The sequence below is a fragment of the Centruroides vittatus genome, unplaced genomic scaffold (genome assembly GCF_030686945.1).
Source record: "Centruroides vittatus isolate TY-2023 unplaced genomic scaffold, ASM3068694v2 contig_862, whole genome shotgun sequence".
Lineage (NCBI taxonomy): Eukaryota > Metazoa > Arthropoda > Arachnida > Scorpiones > Buthidae > Centruroides > Centruroides vittatus.
The window spans coordinates 289665-313257 of record NW_027122562.1 but is presented as its reverse complement, the minus strand read 5'-3'; the positions used below and the strand labels follow the sequence as shown (position 1 = coordinate 313257).

General features: G+C 29.8%; 1 protein-coding gene across 1 annotated transcript in view; it reads right to left on the bottom strand.

Moving 5' to 3' along the window:
- The window catches only part of LOC136982657 (microtubule-associated serine/threonine-protein kinase 3-like), a 107785-nt gene that overhangs the window by 71304 nt on the left and 12888 nt on the right, over positions 1-23593 (bottom strand). Inside the window, 1 exon segment of the mRNA XM_067279216.1 lies at positions 19048-19396. Coding sequence (XP_067135317.1) covers positions 19048-19380 — 333 coding nt within the window. The 5' untranslated portion in view covers positions 19381-19396.

Below are 23593 nucleotides of genomic sequence, written 5' to 3'. Positions count from 1 at the left end.
CTTTATAATGGCTGGATAACAGCTGAAGAATTAGGAAATGTAATCGAAGCTTTAGTTCTATATCCTTTAGGAATAATAAAGTGTGAACCGATAGTGAAACTGCAGAAACTTAACTTACGGGACCATGTTTCTCAACCTTTTCTACTTAGCGATCCCATTTTAATGTACTGAAATATCGTGAAATTACACAGGGATCGCGATCTACTTGTTGGAAATCAATATGTATATGTATATATATATATATATATATATATATATATATATATATATATATATACAGAATCCTCTGCAAATTTATGTAGTTTCTGTTCACTACGAACGGAAAACATTTTTAACCTTAAATAGGACGTTTTGTAATCACTAATTTGCATATAATTACCAAATACAACTCAATTATTATTGGTTAATGAAAGTGCGAATAAATTCATCAATTTTACGATTGGCTGATTTCGAAAATGATATTTTTAATAACGCTAAAATGGGTGTTTCCATCTATAACCATCCGTCATTCGTCCTTAAATCAGATCGACTTTTATATTCCCTCTTAACTACTCGCATTAAAGAACGAATAAACTAATTACTTATCCTCAAATCACAATGGAAATCTAAAAAGTCACGAAAATAATCCATCTTTCAAACAGGAATAAGTTGTTCGAAACGAAACTTCCAGGAAATATATGATTGAAAACATTTTTTGACCCTGGCCTTTGATCAGAAAGCATGTAGGCATTGATAGATTACTGTGAAGCCCTTCAATATTGTAACTTCATCTTTTTGTCTGTAAAAAACGTAGCTTATTTATAAAATTTGATTAAAGTTTTTTTTCCTACTTTCGAATTCGTTTAATTCTGCCAAAATAACTTAAATTAACCTTCAACAACGTTAATTATAGCAATTAATAAATTATTATACAAGCGGCTGAAGAGGGGGGTTTATTACGCGTTATTAATACATCCATATTGTGAATTCTTGTGGTAATTTCGAATGTTTTCTTAAACATATTGCGTTTAGGGCTTTTATTTTCTTGGATTTGAAAGAAAAACAACTCGTTGTATTTTGTTAGAATCGATAAACATGTCTGAAAAACAAATTTATGAATTCTGAGCATTTACTTAGACCTATCTGCTCCGATGAAATTGCCTACAGATATATTTGTTCATCCACTCGAGTTTAATAGTATGATTGGATGGGATCATTATATAAAAATTGATCCTCATAAAATATAATAATAAAAAAATAGAAATAAACATTTAGCCTCTCCATTCCTATTTTATCAAAAAAACCCTCTTACATATACTAGAAATTATGCTTAGATATAAATTTAAACTCTATAAAAATTTATTTTTAAACTTTAATAACTAAAAAATATTTATTCTCCATTTTAAGTGATCGAAAAATCTTTACTTGCAACTAACATATTGATTCAAACACTGCCCCAACGAATTAATTAACTATTTAAATATAATTTATTAATTATTTTAATAATTATAAATGTAAAATTTAATATAGAAAACTCACTTATTAATTAATTTCGACACTTGATTATTTAATTAATTTTTAATTATATAAAGATCCTATTTAATTAATTAAAGTCAAACCCGTGAACGACGACCACTTACAAGAACATTAAAAAAAATGGCCGTTGTTCGGAGGTGACCGTTGTTTAGAGGTTATTTTGTACATAATTAAAAAAATAAATAAATAAATAAAAAATGGGCGCTGTTTAGAGGTGACAGTCGTTGAGAAGTGGCCGCTATTAGAAGTTCGCCCATATCAATAATATTAGACCCATGCCCCATATCTTTCATGAACATAACTGTAATTCGTATTGATTAATTACATAATATTAGAGAAACCTAATGGAAAATTTAATTAGATTTCCTGACATTTACGGATTAACTATTCATGTTCAAATACATATTTTAAAGATGTTTTGTTATTTAAATTTTGTTTAACATCTGTATCGAATACGCTGAATAGTTATTAAGATCTCTATCAATGACGGATTTGTCATTTCGCGTAGTTCGCAGGTAAGAAGGGCCCGGCAATTCTTCTGGGCCTCCAAAAATGCTGAATTTTTTTTCTTATAATTTTAAGAAAAATAGTGTGTAATTCCATAATTAAAGTTTAAATAACACTCATTTATCTCTAATTTTATTACTTTGCCGGCTATTATATATAACAGAGAAAGTATGGCGATCGGTCAAAAAATGGCCTCCCAAGATTTATACATTTTTGAACTCGGGGGATCTTGAAACGTCGAGAAATGCAAAAAAAGTTGGGGTTTTTTCCCCTCTATATGTGGATGTTAGTGTTTATGTGGGCTGTACGATTTTTTTACCCACTTTGAAGCTTAATACCGTGTTTTTTGCCGAAAATTTCTGAAATCTTGCAGGGAAACTGGTGGTATTAAATTTTGGTGGTTAAAGGTCAAGCGGTTAGGGAGATAGAGAGGGATTCGTGTGTCATATCTCGAGTAGGGTCGAACTTAATAAAGATTTTATTTGTTATTAACATTTACAGTTTTTTTATAAAACCCATCCATACCCACAAAATTAAGCTTTTTGCCATTCTACAATAATTAATTATATAAAATGTTTTTAAAATAAAATATCATGACAGATGGCGCCACACGTATTTTCAAATATTGCCAGGAAGTTACACAACTCGTTACAAGATTTTTTATTTTTTATTATAGACTATGAAGTAAGAAATAATGGGGATAGGCTAATTTTAATTTTTCATTTTATCGACTTAAATATCAATTTTATTTTAAGAAAAAGTAGTGTAAAATTTAAAAAGTTATCCATATGTATTCCAGATTACCTCCCTCTCTCTCTCGTTTTTTCTTATGAAAAGGCCCCACTATCGGATATTGAAAAGGCCTCAAATGTATCCTCACTGATCTATGCATTTAACTGTATAATACTAACGGTTAGATTTAGACTCATTATAACCCTAATTTATAAAATACAAAGTTCCTTCTCCCTCTATCAAATACAATCAGGTCTCTAAACAACGGTCACTGACGGAAAGATAAAAATTGACCGTTCTTTGGAGGTTATTTTTTATGTATTTTTATTTTAAAAAATCGATGAAAACATGGACACTATGTAGAGGTGACCGTTGTTAAGAGGTAATCGTTATCGGAGGTTCGACTGTAATATATTTATAAACATAACATTCTAAACTCCGTAACGTAAACTCTTGACCCTGGATATAACATACAACAAGCAACAATTTATATATATATATATATATATGCTTTCCACCTCAAATTAGTAGTGGTTTGCCCCTGTACATCATACTTTTCCGTTAGCAATGGAGGCGTGCCGGTCATCTATATAACACCTTTTAAATTGAAATAACGTAACTTCTGGTTTACATCAGAAGTTCATATATAGTCCCGTGCCCTATTCTTTCTACATCTGGTGTTGATTTTTATGTTTCTAACTCCGTTCTCCAGATTAAGAAAGGACAGACAGACGAACGGAAGACAGTGGAAATTTATAGGTCTACAACTTTTCAAATTGTAGCCAGAAAAAGATATCGACTGAATGGAGCGTAAACTAAAATAAAATATCGTCATAATAAGCTAAATATTTTAATTAAGTACAAGTTATTATTGTTATAAAGACTAAACCAAACAAGCTATACTCGTGTATTTACTTTATCATTAAAGTCATTCATGAGAATATAAAAGATTTTTGAATGAGAAGTAATAACATCTTAACTTCCTCAACAATAATTACATATAAATCAATACAGTTATCTTAACGTATTGTGATTTATTTACTCGGTTAAATGATAAATCCAAAATGATAATCTTACATATTTAAATTAAATCATTCATTGTTTAAAATATTTAATCATTATAAATGAAGTAAAATTTTAATAATATCGTCTCGAAAGGTAAATTTTTAACAGAAGAAAGTCGAATAAAAAATCAAATTTGATCATATTTAAGTTAATTGGGCTGCAATTTCCACTGTCTGGCTGTCTGTCCTTCCTTAGTCTCGAGAACGAAGTTAGATAGAGGAAAGTCGAGAAAAGAAATGGAAAGATTATGCACAGATGGCCACAATTAACTATATAAGAACTTCCAGTTCAAACCGAAATTCACGTGATTTCGATTCAAAAAATTTTCCCGAAAGGAATTAGATAGATGACTGGCACGACTCTATTGCTAATAGAAAAAGTATCGTGTACAGGGGAGGCAAGACATTACTAATTTGAAATGGAAATCATACCGTATATTTTAAGTTAAATAAATTAAAAATATGAATAAAAATTGCAGCCCGGCATTGTGACGATGTTGCAATAATTATTGTAATAAATTTATTTATTCTTTAAATAAATTCAGGAATAATATTTAAACATCGTTAACGAAGGGAAAAAAATAAGAATTTCGTCTGAAAATGTGAATTGTCTATTATTTTTAACGAAAGAAGTCGAATGGTTTGTTCTGGAAATCGATCCAGAGATGACGATTTCGATAAACATGGTTCAATTCATCCGAACAAGGACTTTTCTTGCTCCGTCTGAAAACCAAAAATGTACAAGCCATAGACAATGCAGAGAGCAAAATTGACGAGAGCTTCTTCCTGTCTCTGTAATAGCCTTTGAAAGTGACAAAACATCAGCAGGGGAGTGAATAAGAAAAATCACAATTCCACTTTTTCCCCTTCTTTTTTTTTTAAAAAAAAAAAACTGATATAAAAGAAACTGAGGATTTTCTTTCGTCAATAAGTTCTTTGTTAGTTGAGGAAATATGCAAAAAATTATTATTAAATTCTTCTCTACAAGAAAAGTAAATCCTAGAGGATTAAAGTTTTATAAAAGCAGCGGAATAAAATTAGTAAGTCTTTAACGAATTGTCGCTGCTTACTGAGTTGAAGTTTCCTATGTTTTTAATCAAACTCCACTTAATAATTAATAAACTATTTACTGTAAGAATCAGTAAGAAAGATAATTAGATTACATACTTTAACTGATCCCTAATTTTTTCTTTATTTTTAATGATTTCTAGATAGATTATATCTATTATAAGTAATTATTTTACTACTGTCTGAACGAGAAAAAGTCTTTATCACTGTAAAATTCCTCGTAAACGAATTATTTGCAGCAAAATAAAAATACAACGTAAACGTTAACTCGCGTTAAATAAAGATAAAACAAGTAAATAAGATAAAGAAAATAAATCTGGCGGAACGTGAATCAATTTTGTGGAGGAAAAGAAATAAAGAAAAATAAACAAAATATTGGAAGAGTCATTTCGAAAAATATAAAATTTGAAAAGTTAAATTTGTTCGAATACTTTAAAAAAATAAAATATTTAAATAAAAATAAAATATAACAGAAGAATAATTCTCATGCCTCAACGATTTTTCTACAAAAGTGTAAGAAAATTGCTATTTTTATTACTAAAATTCGCATTCGAATCTAACTAAAGCACTACTTTGATTCGTGTGGCCCTAAGCTATAACAATAACAGTCTCTTCTCCTCTACCGAATTATACATGTAAAAATACGAGGCTCTAAGTTGAAGCTTATTAACAGTAAATCCGGCCCTGAAGTAAAGTATTAATTAAACGTGCCTACGTCCTCTAATAAATTTAATTTCGTAATAAATTAATAAAATTCCATCATTTTATTATATTAATTATACATAAATAGTTTCAATGAAAGAAAAAATTATAATAATAAAGGCATAAATATTTTCTGTATTAAAATTTTCTATGAAAAATGTAGTAGTAGTTTCTGATGTAGAAAAAAAAATATATTATGAATTTTAAATATGGAAATGAAGAATTTTTATAAAGAAATGAGGAGAAATATGCTGGATCTGCAGTCATTTAATATGGATTTAATCCGCTTGAGACTCAAAAAATACAGAAAGATGCCTTTTTTTTAGCATCTAAAATATAAATTAAAGACGAATATACAGAGGATTAACTTCTTAAATATTCGCATTAATAATAATGTTTTACGCCAATAAAAACAAATTTAACAAAATTTCTACACGGAAAAATAATTTAATAAGGTTTATTTAAAGAATTTTTAATGTTGAAGCAGCGCAGCAGAATTAAAAAAAAATCAATGTAATAAAAATTTCCATATTTAAGTAAGAAATTGTTAAATATAAGAATGATATCGACAGTTTCTTAAATAAAAATAATAAAAGAACTCAAAATGCTATAAAAATACAATGAAATAAGTAATAAAACATCAATTTAATATGAAAAAAACTGTCACTTTTGTACAGAAATATCTCATGTTCGAAGAAAAGACGTTGACAAATATGTAAGTGAGAAATGTGTCGTAATATATCCTGACGTTAAATCGATCCGGTTAATACAAATATGAAAATATGTCTCAGGTTCGATAAACAATCATTATACAATTTATAATATTAGAAGTTGAGTCATCAAAGTAAAATAAGTGAAAGGATAGAGAGAGATGGAGGCAGGGAGGAAGAGAGAAGAGAGAGATTTTCTCTCCTTTCTTAACCAATAACTCGAGAGGATTTAAAGAGTTTCTACGTTTAAAGGTTTTGTTAGTTTTCTTATGTAAATATTTGCTTTTTACTTTGATTTTCACCCATTCCGATTAAGTTTTATTCGGTAAATATTTACATTCCATCTCCAATTATAGAATCGACAGTTTTTAAAACGTAATTGTCAAAATATTTCGTCTGTTTATTATGTTTTAATGATATCCAAACGTCTTGTTCTTCACGGTATCATCATATTTATGTTTACGTTCTTATATTTTAAGATATTACAGCGTTGAAACTCAAAATTTAACTTCATTATGACGTGGAAACAGCACGCAATAAACGCATAAATCAATACACAGTCAAACCTCTGAACAACGGACACTTAAGGGGAAGATACGGCCGTTATTGCAAGTGGTCGTTGTTTGGAGGTCATTCTGTATGCATTTTTGTTTAGAAAAATTCTCGATAGTGGCCGCTGTTTACAGGTGACCGCTATTGAGAGGTGGCCGTTATTGGAGATTCGATTGTATAACAAAAACAACAGCTTTTAGTATTTTAAACAATTTTCTATTCATTTTTAAACATTTATAAGAATTAATTCTACATTTACGCCTTTAATAAATATGGAACAAGATGATAAATTTAAAGATTAAAGCCGACATATGTGCAAATCCGAACGTAAAAAAAAATGCTGATAATGCATAAAACTGTGATTTATAATTACGAATTCATCAATGTTTAAACACGTAAACCCCTTTTTTAATTTAAATATTTTCTACTTTTTCTACCCTAATTAATTTAAGGATTTAAACTAAGATGCATTCAAGTCATAAGTTAACTTTAGAAATAAATCACTGAATTAAAATTAAGTACGTCTGTTAATCTAAATAACTTATTTTTTAAAATAACAAACACTTTTTCTTGTCTTTAAAACATTCAGAAGGACAGATTAATTCGTCAAATTTATTCGAAATTTAAAAAAATAATTGATCCTTATAAGAGCTTCAACAGGACAAAAACAAGTTTCTTGCGTAAATAAATTATAATAATGAACTGTAACGTATTCTTTTTAACTTTAATTTATCATCAAAGAGGTGATTTAAGTTTAAAATCACGTGTTCATTATCCTAATCAGAAGTTCAAAGCCATTATCTTAAATAACTCTTCCAATATCGAATATTAATTAAGCTAACAACAATTAACTTTTTTTTAAAGTAACATTTTAAAAAATAATCAAATTTTTTGAAATTATCTAAATTGGGGATCTGGAATTTTATCAAAATTGCAAAAATACGATTATAATTTATTAAAATTCAATAAATTTTAAGCATTTTTCAAGGCAGAGGACTAGTTAGATATGCATCCTTTCACCGGTTACATAAACCAATTTAATGGCGTTGATAAGAAATTTTTAAGTACGATCTTCTCTTCCTTTTCGTTTAATTAAACTACCAATAATCTCCAAAATTTGTTTTCCATGCAGAAATTTCATTTAGTTAAGCATGCAGCTTGCAATTTTTGTAATTTTTTCACCCCCTTCTAAACTCGAACCCACCGCTCCGAAGTGAAGGTTTATTTGAATGAGGATATTGTGTAGGACTGGGAGGCTCATCCATTATTAGCCACAGGTTTCGTGCTAAGAAACAATTCTTTTGATGCTATCACGATCCCTTCAATGAAGACGTGATTCCAAACGAGGAGCGCTCCTTTTTATCTATTTAAGTAACATCCAATTTAGAGGAAGGTTTACCAAAGATTGGGTATTGCCTTCTTGATCCAATTATTCTCCAACTGCCACTAAAATCAATTCGTCGAAGATATAAAGAAACAGAAAAGCTAAGTTGACAGAAAAACTTTGCACAGAAACTGATAACAGGATTTTTGTTTCCTGATAAAAATTCCCTGAAAAATAAACTTCATTAAGATATATATTTTTTTGTTTGTTTACTGGGAAGGAGAAGGGAAGCGAGAGAGAAACTAATCTTTTAATTTTAATGCTGCCAAGCATAAATATTGGAAAGTTGTAAGTTAACAAGGTAAAAAAAATGAAGAAGAAGAAGAAACAAAGAGAACAATTTCTTGTTTAGAAGCCATTCTCTAAATTATGTACAAGCAAACACAGCCTCTTCCAGTTTCTCTAATAAGGTAAGTTTTATTGAATGATACGAATCTCGCGATATATTTTTTGCTAGATATTGATTTTCTCGGAAATAATGGCAACAAAATACAAATTTCGTTATTGAAAATACAACAAAAAATATTTATTATTTTTCTATTTTTAGCGGTTAAAAATAAAAATAAATAATATAACAATTCTATGTTGAAAATCTCTTTGTTTGTCTGTCAGTATCGTTCAATGAATAACTGAAATTTCCGGCTTAACTTTACATTTCTAATATGTTTTCACACTAAAAATTCTTATTATAAAATCAGAATATTTCGTATACAATTGTAGGAGAAAAGAAATCAATTTTTTTTTTGTAAATTTTTAAGAATAATAATTTAACTTTTACGTTAGATTTTTTAAATGACTTGTCAACTGAAAAATGCTTTTAAGTAATTATTTACGCTGACATATTATGGCGTTTTGTTTAGATTATATCTAGCCAAAAAAAAGAGGAAATAAAAAACAAACAACTTATCAAAGCAATTTCATCTATTTCACAGAATTTTAAACTTAAAAATTATATTTAAAAATATACTTAACATTGAAAAAATCGTTAATATTCATGAAATTTATATTTGAAACAACGTATTTCTTTACTTTTAAACAGCAAAAGTGAGCGTAATTTATCTAACAATTTATCAAATACAAACTTTTTCCTTATGCTTATTAGTTTTTCTGCGAGAGGCCATTTTAGTTTTAAATTATCCAAGAAAATTTTTCCAAAACTGTAAAACTTTATAAGATATAAAAACCTCGGTATTACGTCTTTTTTCCTTACTTTCCTATCGCCTGTTTCGAAAAATTTTATTGTTATGGCTCATATTTTAGTTACTTATGTGAATTTACCCAACCATAACTGTCATCCAAATGTGAAAATGCGGAAGTTCTAGTATCTTGATGCAATCTATTCGGCAAATATTCGTAAGATAAAATTAGACCGAAACAAAAATTCTTTTATTTTCTTAAATCTACAAACTAAAAAATAATAAAATAAAATAAAATCTTAATAAATATGATATTTAAATACAAAGAGAAGAAAGACACTCGAAGCGTATATAGAATAGAATAATGTTCAGAATATAAGTTGGCTTATAAAATTTAAATTGTTGCAGCAAAAATGTAGTTGTCAAGGCAAAAATATACCTTAATATTTTATCAGCTAGAGAAATTGTAGTGTGTATAGCGATAAAAATCTTTTAAAAAAGAATTTATAAAGTAGGAAACTCGATATAAAGAAGACGTTTGTTAAACCGCCGTAGAAAAACTTAACGAGTTAAATCAGTTCATAAGATAAAATGACCTCTTGTAATTCACGAAGTTACGTTTAAGTATTGTGGCCTTGTCATTGCTTTATCGTGAATTAACATAGAGTAGTAGGTGCGTGTTGTGATAAATTGCAGCACTACTTTCCACATAATGCCTTATCTGAACCGGTAGACCTCGAGAAAATGTTTTAAAAAAGCTATTTTATTATCAAAACATTTACATTCCGTGTAAAAAGTAAGGTTATTTTCCTCCCTTTTTTCAATTCGAACTTGGGTTGCATGAATTAAATGACCCGATTGGCTGTAAACAATTCGATTGTCTGCTTACTTATTGCATCTATATTGTTACAACAATAGGTAATAGTTAATGAACTAATGATATGATCGATCCCACCTCTAGAAAAAAATAAACAACACGAAAAATAAGGTCATTCACACTTTAATATACACTTCGCGTTAATTGTTTAGAGGTAATAGACAAATGCTTGGCACAAACGACCTTAAACAACTGATAAAAAATCCAACTTTATAACTTCAGTAACTAGGATAAGTTAGTCCAACTCTTTGCAATTAAGTTGATGCTATGTGTGGAAATAAAAGTACGAAAATATAATAAAAAGAGCCATTCGGTTCCATACTAATCTGGCCGACATTGCAGTAGTGTGCCCTTTACACTTCCAACAAAAGCTAGGATTTTAGTGATTTTAACTAAATAAATAACGCGAATATTCTACTTCCAATAAGACGTAGAATTCTTTAAGTGAATATTTCTTTTTAAGTTAAATTACATTAAGGAAAAGAAAGGAAATGTTGGATAATGAAGTCGAAATTGTATCGACAAAGGAGGATGTTTGCTGCCCGAAGCCATCTCATTTATATTAGTTGGAAAAGAGTAAAATATCCGGTGACAGAGGAGAAAAATTGCAACAATTTTTTATGGAATTTCCACTTTCTGCCTTTAATAGATGTTTTTTCCTCGGTTTTAGCCGCGTCCATAAAATGAGATCTATTTTCTACGTTCAGCACACACAAACAGTTGTTTCGGTTTTCCTGCAAGCGTTTCTTCACTTTTCTTTAAATTAAATTACTGTAATTACAGATTAAATCCAATTTTTAACACGTTGAACAAAGTGTTTTAACCAACGTAGCGTTGGTAAAAAAACTTTGTTCAAAATAAATTAACTCATTCGCTGTTTGTTAATATAATAAACAAAGCTGACCAATTAAATTAAACGGACAAAAAAATCGAATAGCCAATTAGCATTAAAACCATTCAAAAATTTAAAAGAATCAATTTCTAGATCGTTTATTGGTTAGCCAACATTTGAACTTTAAGCCCTTATTGGCTATTGTAATTTAAATATTCAAATATGGTATTTTTGAACGTGGTCATCCGTTTATGAAAATTTAAATCGATTTTTAAATATTTTTTTCATATATTCAGAAAGAAGCGTCAACTAGAACCGATATAGATATAGATTCGATTCAATTTTCTTAAAAATTTCATTAAGAAAGAATAATGGAAAGTCACTATCTCATCATAAAATCAGTTTTGCATACAATCAAAAAATTCGCCCATCCTAGATCCATTTACCTTCTAATATCTGGATATTTTTGCCATAAATTCTGTAACTAAGTTCTTATCTAGTTGTAACCGTCTGTTACGTCCAGAAAGCATTAGATCGGGCGAATTATCATCTATCATGTCTCAAGAAATTCATTTCGATTATCATACCGTAGCCGTGGATACTTAAACTCAAAAAATTGACCATTTAATTCTACATATTACCTGTTGATTTTATATTAAATTAAAAGCCATTATCGTTGTTTAAATAGCGAAAAAAATAATAATTTTTAAAACACAGTTTCTCCTTTATGGTTTTTTTCCAAATTATCTTCTAGAATTGCATCATTATTCCTCCGAAGATGGAATGCTGGCAGAATGTTTTTTTGAGCTGTCTTCCTAAAAAGAATTTCCTGATGATGTCTTTTGGATCATTAGGGAACGATGTTCTTTTGTTACATGTACAAAATGAGGTTTCTAATTTTTATACGTGTACCGAACCATCGATAGCACCCTACATCGAAATTTCGCATGGAAATAAGATAAAAATAGAATTAAATCGGTATTCGCAAAGAAAACTACGTGAAGATTTATGTGGGTGTCAAATCGAAAATCACGTATATTTATCTTAAATGTTTATTTAATTAGCTTAAAATTTTTCTAGGAATATTCTAAAATTGTTTAAATTGTCTAAAATAGATAAAAATTAGAATAAATTTCGTTAAAAATGTCAAAATTTTTGGGTGTTAATTTTTTAAAAGCTGAATTTTTAGTGAATTTTATATGGAACATTATGTTAATTATGTTACAAACTTTATTCGAAATTTTAGACGACAATTTTGTACTTTTTTTTTTTTTTCTTGTAATATTACAGGTTTTTAAATTAAAGGTTCCTTTCAGAGAAACGTGACAGGGAACTTCTCCGAAAAGCAATTCCCATCAAGGAAGTTCTTATCTGTGTTCCCTTCAACTTCTTCCGTTTCCTTCCAATGATCAATGTGATGACGTTCTAGATTCGATACCGGATTCCTCGAACGACTTTCGATAACAGATTAACAGCCGTGAACAAGTTAAGGTTTTTACAAAGATTAAAAAAAAAGACATGCTAATGAAAATTTTCATAAAGGTTTCGGAATCTCTCACCTGAGGAAAAATTGGTGTCTGAGGTAACGAAGAGAATCCATGTTCGGGTCCGAGAGTTGGTGAACCACCATCGACACTAACGATCCTTACTCTCATCATGCATCCCCTCCTCCTCATTATCACGGGCAGAACTTCTTCGTAGATGGTAGCTTCCTGAGTTCTGGACCCTCCTTCCATACCATCTGTGGATGATATCGCGTGCATTCGCGACAATCTGGACCGGCATGACAGAAGACCCGACCTGGATAGGTGTTTGGGAGAAGGAGGTGCAGCTTCCAGTGAGCCACACTTAACAGGTGGGAAGGATGACTGGTCACTAGTCATTTCGATCTGACTTGATGAGAAGAAATACGGTTGACACACTTACACTTTGGATCCATTGACAGATATAGTTTCCGAGTAATATACGGAAAGATCCACGTAATTGGTTGATATGAAAACGACACGTGGATAGAGGAAGAGAGAATGCCGTCAGCACTGCGGTACGTCTCTCGAATCAATGAAGGAAGTCCTAGTTCTTTCGAGCACCACTAGGGGAGTACTCGACAGCACTTCATTTTTAAATATATAATTAACTGAAGAAGACTCGAAACCATTCAACAATATCCAGATTACCATTTGATGAAAGTTTGGCCTAAGAGCCGAATTCTTTTCACTTTTAACTTCATAAATCTTAATAATTCGTCTTTCAATCCGATTTTAATCACGGAAGTTTATTTTTAAAGAGAATACCTCATCGATTATTCTCGGATTCGACTAATTAAAATAAACAAGGAAAATCGACACCGGTTACAAAATTTGCAAAACAAATGACGTCCAATTAAGGTAAAGCCTTTTGGCCATGTTCTCCTGACAGACATTCTTACGGTTCCTGACCGCCCCAATGCCAACGACATCATAAAAATGACAGCATAAAAATAAACTTTAGCCGAAAACTTGGCACTCTGCCCATTTTAAACCATCTGACCTCCTTCTCCAATTTTGTCCTCCCCAATGACGTCACGCTGCCAACGTTGTTTTGTCTGTTTCTCCGGGGAACACTCTTTTTTGTTACGTACTTTAAATGGATTCTCGTTGCTCCCTCCTCAAACTAACTGTGGTCATTTATAAGTGGACCAGTGCGCTTGCTCTTTGCATTTTACTTTGAACCTTAACGGCCGTGTAATCAAGTATGAGAGATATTTACGAGTTCTTAAAGGTGATGGTGCAAAAGAAAAATAAATAAAAATAAAAAGTTTGAAGAGTACTAAACCCCAAGGCTCCTTTTATAAATAACCTCCCACAAAAATATCCTTAAATTTATTATTATATAGACCCCATAATGCCGAAACTCATCGTACGAATACCTTATTACCTGACAAAGGTCAGGTGCTAGGAAGGTCTCGGATCGATAGCATCCAGTTGTATGATATTTTCTCTATTTTTCTATTCTAGTTTATCTTTTCAAATGTTTTTATCGTCCACGCAAAAGATATAAATAATAGAAGGGAGAGCTTTACCATAGGGACGAAACGCGATTATCGAACATTACGTTGGTTTCTTTTTTTTTTTTTCAAAAGGTTGTACGGTACTCATCTATCTTATTTAAACGGTGTATTGGTACAAAACAGGATAAACTTTGAACTCTGAGTGATAAATCGCGTGCCATGTGCGGAATTATGTATCATAGTGTCAGATGATAATTCTTCAAGAGCACGACACTTATTTTCCCCCAATCATCGGAAAACCGTTACGTAAAACGGAGAATAAATTTTAAATTTCCAGACTGTTAATATTATGTTTATTGAAAAGGAGAATTAACGTAATAAGCTCAAAAATTAGAGAAAAAATATTATATCTTTTGTGTATATTATAAAAGGGAATTTCTTATAGCGCCATCTGGATTTGTCGAAACGCATTAATATCGATTTATAACGTAAAATATGAAGTTAGTGGCGCCATCCAACATTAAATTTCTTAACTAAAAAATTTCTATTGTTAAAAGTGTAAACTTCCAGATATTGCATACAATAATATCCTCAATCAAAATATAAAATATTTTAATTAATATACCGAATTATAGAAAATTATATTAGTAACTTAGATCTTAAAAGGAGCATCCGATTTTCTATAACCAATTATTAATTATTCATATATGTACTCCTCTTCTGCTTTAATGACAAATAAAATAGATTTGCTTAACTAAATAGTAAGTAAATAAAATATTATAAAATAGTTTTTGTTTTTATGAGTTAAATTTAGATAAAACAGCTATTTTTATTCGCCATAAGAATCAAGATAGCGATCAGTGAAGTATTAATATAAATTCATAAAATGGCAATTTCGCTACACTTGTAGATTTAAAAGGTCTGTGATAAACTTTTAATCTCTTTCGCCATCTGCTTTTAACATTCGCAGATGTTTATCTAATCCTACAATTCAAAAGTTTAATAGACAAGTTTGTATTGCTATAGGACTGATTCCTAAGTAATTTTGGAGAAGGCACTCATAAAAGGAACCCCTAAAGTGCTGTCGAGTAAACAAAACAAAGATTGTTGAAGAGCGCGCAATAAATCCTCCGAGATTCTCTTAACAATGACGAGAGAGAGAGAACTCTAATGAACTCTTAGAACGGTTGGGATCATTGATCGGTACACAACACAAATATTGTGCAATATATATCATGTACAATAAGCTTATATCCATTTAACTCACGCATCTGACTAACTCGAGTGAGCTAGATATTGGAGAAATTTCATACATGACTCACGAACCCAGAACCTGACCAAAAACCCAATGAATTCCTCCCCCGAAAAAAAACAACAAAAATATTCGGATTTTCAGCATTGAATAGAGCAAAAATTTTAGTGAAAAGATTAATAAAATTCGGTCGAAAAGTGATTTCTATTCTACAACAGGATTCATTCCGTACATTTGAATTTCAAAAGTAGCGTTAGCTCTTTCTCAATGTATTATGGGTTTTGTTGTAGATAATAAGTTATTCGTTAATAGATAAAAACACTTAAAATACTCGAAAGAGACTTTAATATCAACGGATTAATAAATCGTGCGTAAAACATTTAAAATTTGTACATCAATTTTATTTATGCGTAACCAGATGGCGCCGTAAAAAATCGTATTCATTTTTTAAACTACTTTCGATTTTATTTTATTTTTAACGAGCTATAAAAAAATTAATTTAATTATATTAGCTACAAGCTACTCGTATTAATATTTCTTTTTAATTATTATTGAATATTTTCAGCGTTATTATCAAAAACTGATAACTTTAATTAAATTTATCTTTCAAAATAATTTCTTCATAACTCTTAATGATCGTTCTACTAGTCCAAATTCACGACGACAGATGGCGCGTCGTTTGAAGGGTTTGCTATGATGATGTCATCCGGAAATCCTACGGATTGATTTTATGAATGATTAAATTAACAATTTTTCATTCTTAAATTATACGATTCGTCAGCTTGGCGAAAGGAAGAGAACATAAGCTGATTCATTAGACACTAGAATATATATGATCGAGGACATCGTTTCCTCTTTATCCTGAGCAGACAGGAATGAAATCATCCTAGTTTGTTCGGTAGGAGGTAAAGCTGTTAACATGAATAGAAACAAAAAGAAAATAAAAATAAGCAGTTATTTACCTTTTTAGGAAGTCAAAAAAATAACCCTGGATCTAAGAGCGCAAAGGTCACGCATTATTCTTTCATAAAATTCAGGAAAGTTCAGCGAAATTAATTATTTTTCTATTTTTAAAACTACTCCCATTAGAAACCTTTTAAAACTGTTTAATATTTTAACCTTTTGAGATCAATTTAATGACATTAATATTTAAATCTAAACATTTTCCTCTAGATAAAAGCCTACAAATCATTACAATTTCCTGAATCCTCGAGACGTATTTTACATTTTGTTTCTCACATAATTAGCTGTCGAGATTTGATTATTTGACACGAAATTCGATTAATTTCTGCACAGGATAATTAGAATTTTTTTATTTTTACTTTATTTTTTTTTTTAATTTTCACTAGAAAATAAAATTCCTAACTTTACGCTAAAGAATACAACTTCGAAACAAAATGGCGAAAGATAAAAATCTTTTATAAAATTAATTTTTGACCTAAATTTATGAGCAAAAAAAAAAAAAAAAAAAATTAAAAAAGCCAAGAAATCTTGTAATTTTATGATAATAAATTATCTGATATTTTCTGTTTTAATTCCATTTTATTAAAGAAATTAACTGTGATAATGCAAATTAATTTTTTTAAAAATAAAGTTATTATGAAGTTACTTTGTTTAAAATTAATTTTACTTTAGTTTCATGTTACGAATTTAATTATTTTTAAATAATTAGAAGACATTAAGTATAAAACCCTGATTCTTCTTTCCAAACTAACTTAGAACCTTCTCTTTTTTTAAAGCAATTTATGTTCTAGATTAATTTTTGAAGTATTTTCTACGAATTTACCGGAATTTTATCGGTGTAATGAATGGTTTTATAAATGTTTAGCTACAAATTAAATCCACGTTTCCAAAGACTTTTAATGGGATTTGGATTTAATTTAGAAAACCTTAGGAGGAATTTTAATGATTTTCATATATCAAAACACTCGAAATAATTAAGTCCATTGTTAATAAACTGTGTAAAGACTTTTTACAATGTATTGCTCTTAATCACTTTTTAAATCTAAATTAATTGCTTACGCTTTATTACGATTAACATTTTTAATTAAACATTTTAACGTCGGCATCAAACCGATTCATAACAGTTTAATCGCTGCGATATACGAGTTTTAAGAGGTAATAATTTAGTTTCTTTTTCTTGTAAGTTGTGTTTCTGTTTGATTCAAGTTTAACTCGCGCTTCCGGGATTATTCGAAAATTCGAAACCATTTTTGTAACTTGATATCCGTTGCTCGATTATACGGGCAATTCTAGAGTTCACAGGTTAAAGGTATGAGTAATACTTGACTAGTCGTTACACAAAACCGGAACTGGTTCGTAAATTTAAGGTCGGAAATTGGATTAGCTGGTTTCTTTTTTGAACACGTGACCCAAATAATAATAATAATTCTTAAAAGTGTTGTTCCATAAAATTTTGCTTTTGATTAAGTGATATATCTATAATAATAGGCGGACGGCATTATTATTTGTAGGATGGATAAGATTATAATCCTTCACCCTTGATAGAATGTTGAAGGATTAAATATTTAAAAGTTCATGGACCTAAACTGCTGCTTTAATAGAAAATAAATATAGTCTGAAATTACTAGAGAATGTCAGCATTTTCGTAACTGGAGTATTTCCCTTCAGGTTTACAAATAATTTGGCTGTCTAGACGGAAATTTCCTGACATGAGAAAAGAGCCGGAGGCAAAGGGCTCAGAGCAACGTTGCCTAATCCTCATGTCGATTCCCTCTGTAATCTTATCCTACACATAGCCTGATGACAGCTTCAATTTTTACATTTAATTGAGTAATGCAGACAGCTTTCCTGAAGAATTATCTAGAAAATAATTTCACTTTGTTAACTTATTTCCTTTTTTTTTTTTTTTTTTAATTTCAACCATTCAATAAACTTAAATGTGGTGACATTTATATAAGAATAAAAGACCCAGTAAAGGTTTAGAGTGAATGACACACCAAATAAAGGAGTGAGTTGGATCAATATGTTCTTCCTTAGACATGTCAAGTCTGTCAACGAACAAGAGGAGATGTAATTACTCCATTCACCATTTCTGCCTCTCTAAATTCCTATATTTTCTGATAAGAAGACAAACAGTCTATTCTCCGATTATCAGAAAACATTATAGTTATTTAATCAGATTTATAAATATTATGCACTTCCTTTTTGTTCGCGTATCGACATCCAAAAAATTCGGAAATTTGATTCTTAATTAACATATCAAATAAATTCTTAATTACGTTTAAAAATTTTTTGTATTAAATGTCTTTATGGTTTAAGTGAAGACAACTGACAAAAGGTTGCATATGTAAAAAAAAAGAGATAATATAAATGACAAAACTTTCGAAGGGAATAGCACAGAATATTATCAATTATCCATTTGGAAACGAATTCCACTTGGACAATCATTTTTTATTCACTTTCTTCGATGTTCTATTAAAAGTAATTCTTTGAATTGTTTTGCGTTCTTCTTTTATCTTGGGGATAGAAACGGAAATTGGTATCTAGGCTCTTAACTCTAACAAAGAACGATCGAAGTCCTCAAAAGCTTGATAGACAGCATCGTGTTTACTTTCGACTCTTCTACCTCAAAACCCACCTGATTCCACTTCAAGAGATGCTCGCAATTCGTTTATTTTCCTTTCTTATATACCGATTTCATACATATACCGATCTAATCCCTATAAGGCAATCGAATCGATAATAAATTTCAATATACAAAAATTACCTGTATTTCGTTTTCCATATCTTTAGCTAGTCGGACGACGGTCATGACCCGCTCACGAGTTTCTGGTTTTTCTACACCATATTTACACCTGAGTATATCATCGCTGAGAATACAGAACTGTTCTAGTGGCATGTCGGATGGCACGATTCCGAACAGAACCTCTTCCAGATGATGTTCGCTCATAAATGTACCAACTGTGGATGTTCCGTGTGGAAATCTCTTCGCCGAAGGTGGCAAACCATATCTAGATAGAGGAGCCGAGGATGAACGATTAGCAAACGCTTCCCTCCTGGATCTCCTCCAGTATGTGTGGTCTTCTCCCGATTCCGTCATCTTTTTTTCATTTAGTCTGAAAAAGACATTAAAGTTCGCATCATTCTTTTTATAAAAACGGCCTTTAGAATATTTTTTATAATATTCTAAATGTATTGTATGCTGTTCGAATGAAAACATTTTATGTATTGTACACTACACGCATTAAACATTAAAAAAAAAAAAAAAAAAAATGTTAGTGTGTCTTATTTCAAAACTAATTTTATCCGAGATTTCCTCACAAGAAATTACCATACAAACAAGCTTAGAAAGGGAATAAATTATGGATTTAGAATGTATGCTACATAAAAATAACTTTTTAATAATTGAATTTTAAATTTAGAATTCTCTAAAGACCTGACAAAATACAATAGAAGGTAAGAGCCCGATAAGAAAATTTAAACGGATCAAAGTGGATAATCAATAAGAATTATTTCAAAGATTACTTTCCTAATCCAAACCAAGAGACATTTTTACTTTAATTAATTTCGACGAATCGCATTTATCGGATTTTTTCCATATAAAAAGGAGAATCGGATTTCGAGAGAAAATTGATTTCTTTTTTCTGAAAATATACGGATTATTTTTTAAATTTATCTTATCGATTCTGGCAGAAATACGTTGAATCGGAGAGAAAGCATCAAACATTAATAAGATATAAATAAATAAAAAAAGGATATAATTTAGGAAATATTTCAGAAAATTATCTTAAATAAATATTAATCCCAGTTCTTTTTTTTTTTATCTTAGCAAACAGCATGATATTTCTTTATAATTGATTGTATCAATTATAAAGAAATATTATACATACAGGCATTAAATGACATTGATTTAACAAGACAATCGCAAAAGAATTGTATCAATCATCCATAATAATATAAAAATAACTCAAATATTCAATTTTCAAAATTCAAACGTTCAGTAACAAATCACAAGAATGGTTAAGAAATTCAACAGAGACTAACGTGACCCTAATTGGTTAACACAATAATCATAATTATTATGCATCATTTATTGGTTAATACGTATCATTTGGACACGCCCTTGTAAAAAATTTAATTAATAGCTTTTATTCGAAATTCGAAATTAATCGAGTGATTGGTGGAAATGTAAATATGACACGCCTTCTTTTTTCCCTAATTGGTCAATTTTTCAACAAAACTAGATAATCGACTATGAAATTTTATAGCGTGATTAGATTCGATAACGACGAAAGATTTGAATTAATTTAAATAATTTCGACTTTTAAATTAATTTTTGAAATATTAAAATTTAAAAATATCATATAATTAGGAATTATTCGAATTGAGTTAAGTGATTATCAAATGATGCAATGCATTTTTATGAGGGAAATAACTGAAATTAAGAATACTTTTAAAAAGATATCGACCATTTGATTATTCGGTTTAAATTAAAACCATTTAAAAAATGTATTTAAAAAGTGAATAAATTTAGGCCTAATTGTCATCTCATCCAATTCATTTATCTCGCTGTTTAAGAAAATTGTTAATAACCAAGTGATTTTGGCCAGTAACGACGATATCAACTTGAAATTTAATCAAGAACATTCTATCGATACCAGAACTTTCCAAAGACTTTCTGAATTTCTGTAGTTATTACGAAATTTTCAGTCAAGTATAGTTATTTGTTTCTCCTAGAATGACGATTCCTACGAGAGGAAGAAACTACAGTTATCAAGGATAATTTTCTCGACAACTACCCGGAAAATTTCAGCATTACACACCAAAAAAAAAAAGGTTATAAAAAAGGACAAAAACTTAAGTTACTTCTTACACTCTAAATAAAATATTTTTAATATAGCCTACATATTTTTTTAATAAAGAAAATTGGTGTAGGATAAGATATAAGTCTACTAAGAATTGCTTGATCGTGATATCAAATAAGGTCCTAATATTGGATAGGAGATAAAATATAGTGGTAGTTAGTTTGAATGTAGTTCAATATATTTCATCGATAGCAACATGACAGAATAATAAACGTTATAGCTAATTTTACATGGTGATGAAGAGGGTTATAAACGCATTTAGAGAATGCAAAACGGTGAGCTACGGAGGGAGAAAATTATGAGTTACGCTACAACGAAACGAAAATGAAATTTCATCCTATTTAATAACCATCCTTGTCAGTAATAGGATTTATCGCAAGGTCCTTTCACGTCCGCGTACATAAAAGGACAAAAATAATCGAAAACTATTATTTAAACTGGCGACAGACGTGTAAAAATATGTCGTGTTCGATTGAGAGCGAAGTAATATGACGATTTTTAGAAAGTTCGCCATCACTATCGTGTCTTAATAAATAACTGGAGAGGCCTACAAGATGAATTATGTTGCTATCTCCCATTGAAAAAAAAAGAAAATTATTTTTTCAACGGGATGAAAACAGAACTATAAATAGAAAGTGTGAAATCGAAGCGAAACTATTTAAGAGATAAACTAGGTTTCTCACTTCAGGAAATCATTTTAACTCGAGATATTTTATTAATGTTTAAAACAATTATCTTAATGGTCTTTCTAAATCAATAAATAAATATAATTAAGAAAGATGTTATGGTTTAAAATTAAGTCAATTATAGTTTTAAATTGAAATTTGTTAACCTAAGTTAATTATAATGAATGGTGCATAAATTCTTTACCCCAATAGAGCCAACCCGTGTTATTTTCGAGTTAAAAAGACATTTATCATCCATCAACTGTCAGCTTTTTAAAAAGTTCATCCTTTAAACAAAGATTCTCACGTCGTCCGCATTGTCTGCTTAACCTTTCCTCATCCAATCCGAATCAATATTAGATGTCTGAATGTCAAGAATCTATCCTTTTCGTAGAGATCGATACACAAAAGTCAAAGGTCGCAAAATAATCAAAAATATTCCCGCGTGCGGATAATTCGGTTCTTTCCAGAAAGCTGTCAATACTGTATGGCCAGACTGAAAGTCAATAGAGGCTTTTTTTGGATGTGCCATAGGCCATTGCAGCTGGTGAAGCCCCGTTAAAATAGAGTAGGAGATTCTAAGTGGGAAACTAAAAATCTGGGGATTTAGGCCTGCAGGCTGGTCCAATATTATTCTAGGAAATTGGCTATTGTAACCTTGTCCCATATCATCCAAAAATCTCTCAGGAAAAGAAAATATATTTAGTCTAACTGAGATTTGGACGACTTTTTTATACAATTTTCTATAATTCTATAACCGAAAACGCCTTTTATTTTACATTCTATTGTTTGAAAGTAGCCTACATTTTCACTCTAAAAATAAAAGTTTCAATGGTTATTCTTTGTGTTACTATTAATATTTGTTAAATTTAACCTTTAAATATGATATTTATTTTTTCTATAACAATTTATACAGTTTTATAACATTAAAAATATCTAATAAAGTCGGCAGATACAAGTAATTCCATGTTTAACCAAGAAGAAAAGTCTAGCAACTGAACCGTTTGTAATGATACCCGCACCTCGAAAACTGCATAAATCGAAAGTTAAAACATTAAATAAACCTAAGTTATAATTATATTTTTGTTTGTTGTAAAAAATCGATCATTATAGATCAAAGCGGAAAGTCTGAACGTCATAAAAACAGTCTATATAACTTAATTAATATACACAAACCGAATAATATTTGTACTGTTCTTAAAAGTTTTAAAGAAATTCTCTTTTTTAAAGGGTCGATGTACACATTAATAAGCTCACATCGATGCTTACACGGTTTGCGTAGGTTGTATGTCATTTATTATCTATGACATTCAACCCGTGCATGCTCCATCAGATATGTCAACATGATGGAGATAAAGAATATCTGTATGCTAATAACAACGCATCACGAGTGAAGAACGTATAAAAATCATTTGGAATTTCCAAATTCGATGTTCCTAGACTTTTTCGAACATTATTAATGGCAATAAAATAAGTCACGGTTACGTTGAATGTGACCTAAATTGTGTGCATCGTGACATATGTTAAATGGGAATGTTCGGAAAAGTAACAACAAATTGCATGCGATTCTTGTGTGTAAATATTGTGTGAGGGGTAGAAGTTTTGTGACGATAAGATTTAATTTAAACTTCATCACTTGTTTTCTGACTGCATCATCCATTTTCGATCTCCCTTTCCTGCTATAAAATATTATGCTTACATTAACGAAGATTGTATATATGCCATATATAATTTACGACTACAACCAAAAGAGAGCTGCATCAGCTAGATTCTTGCATTTGAA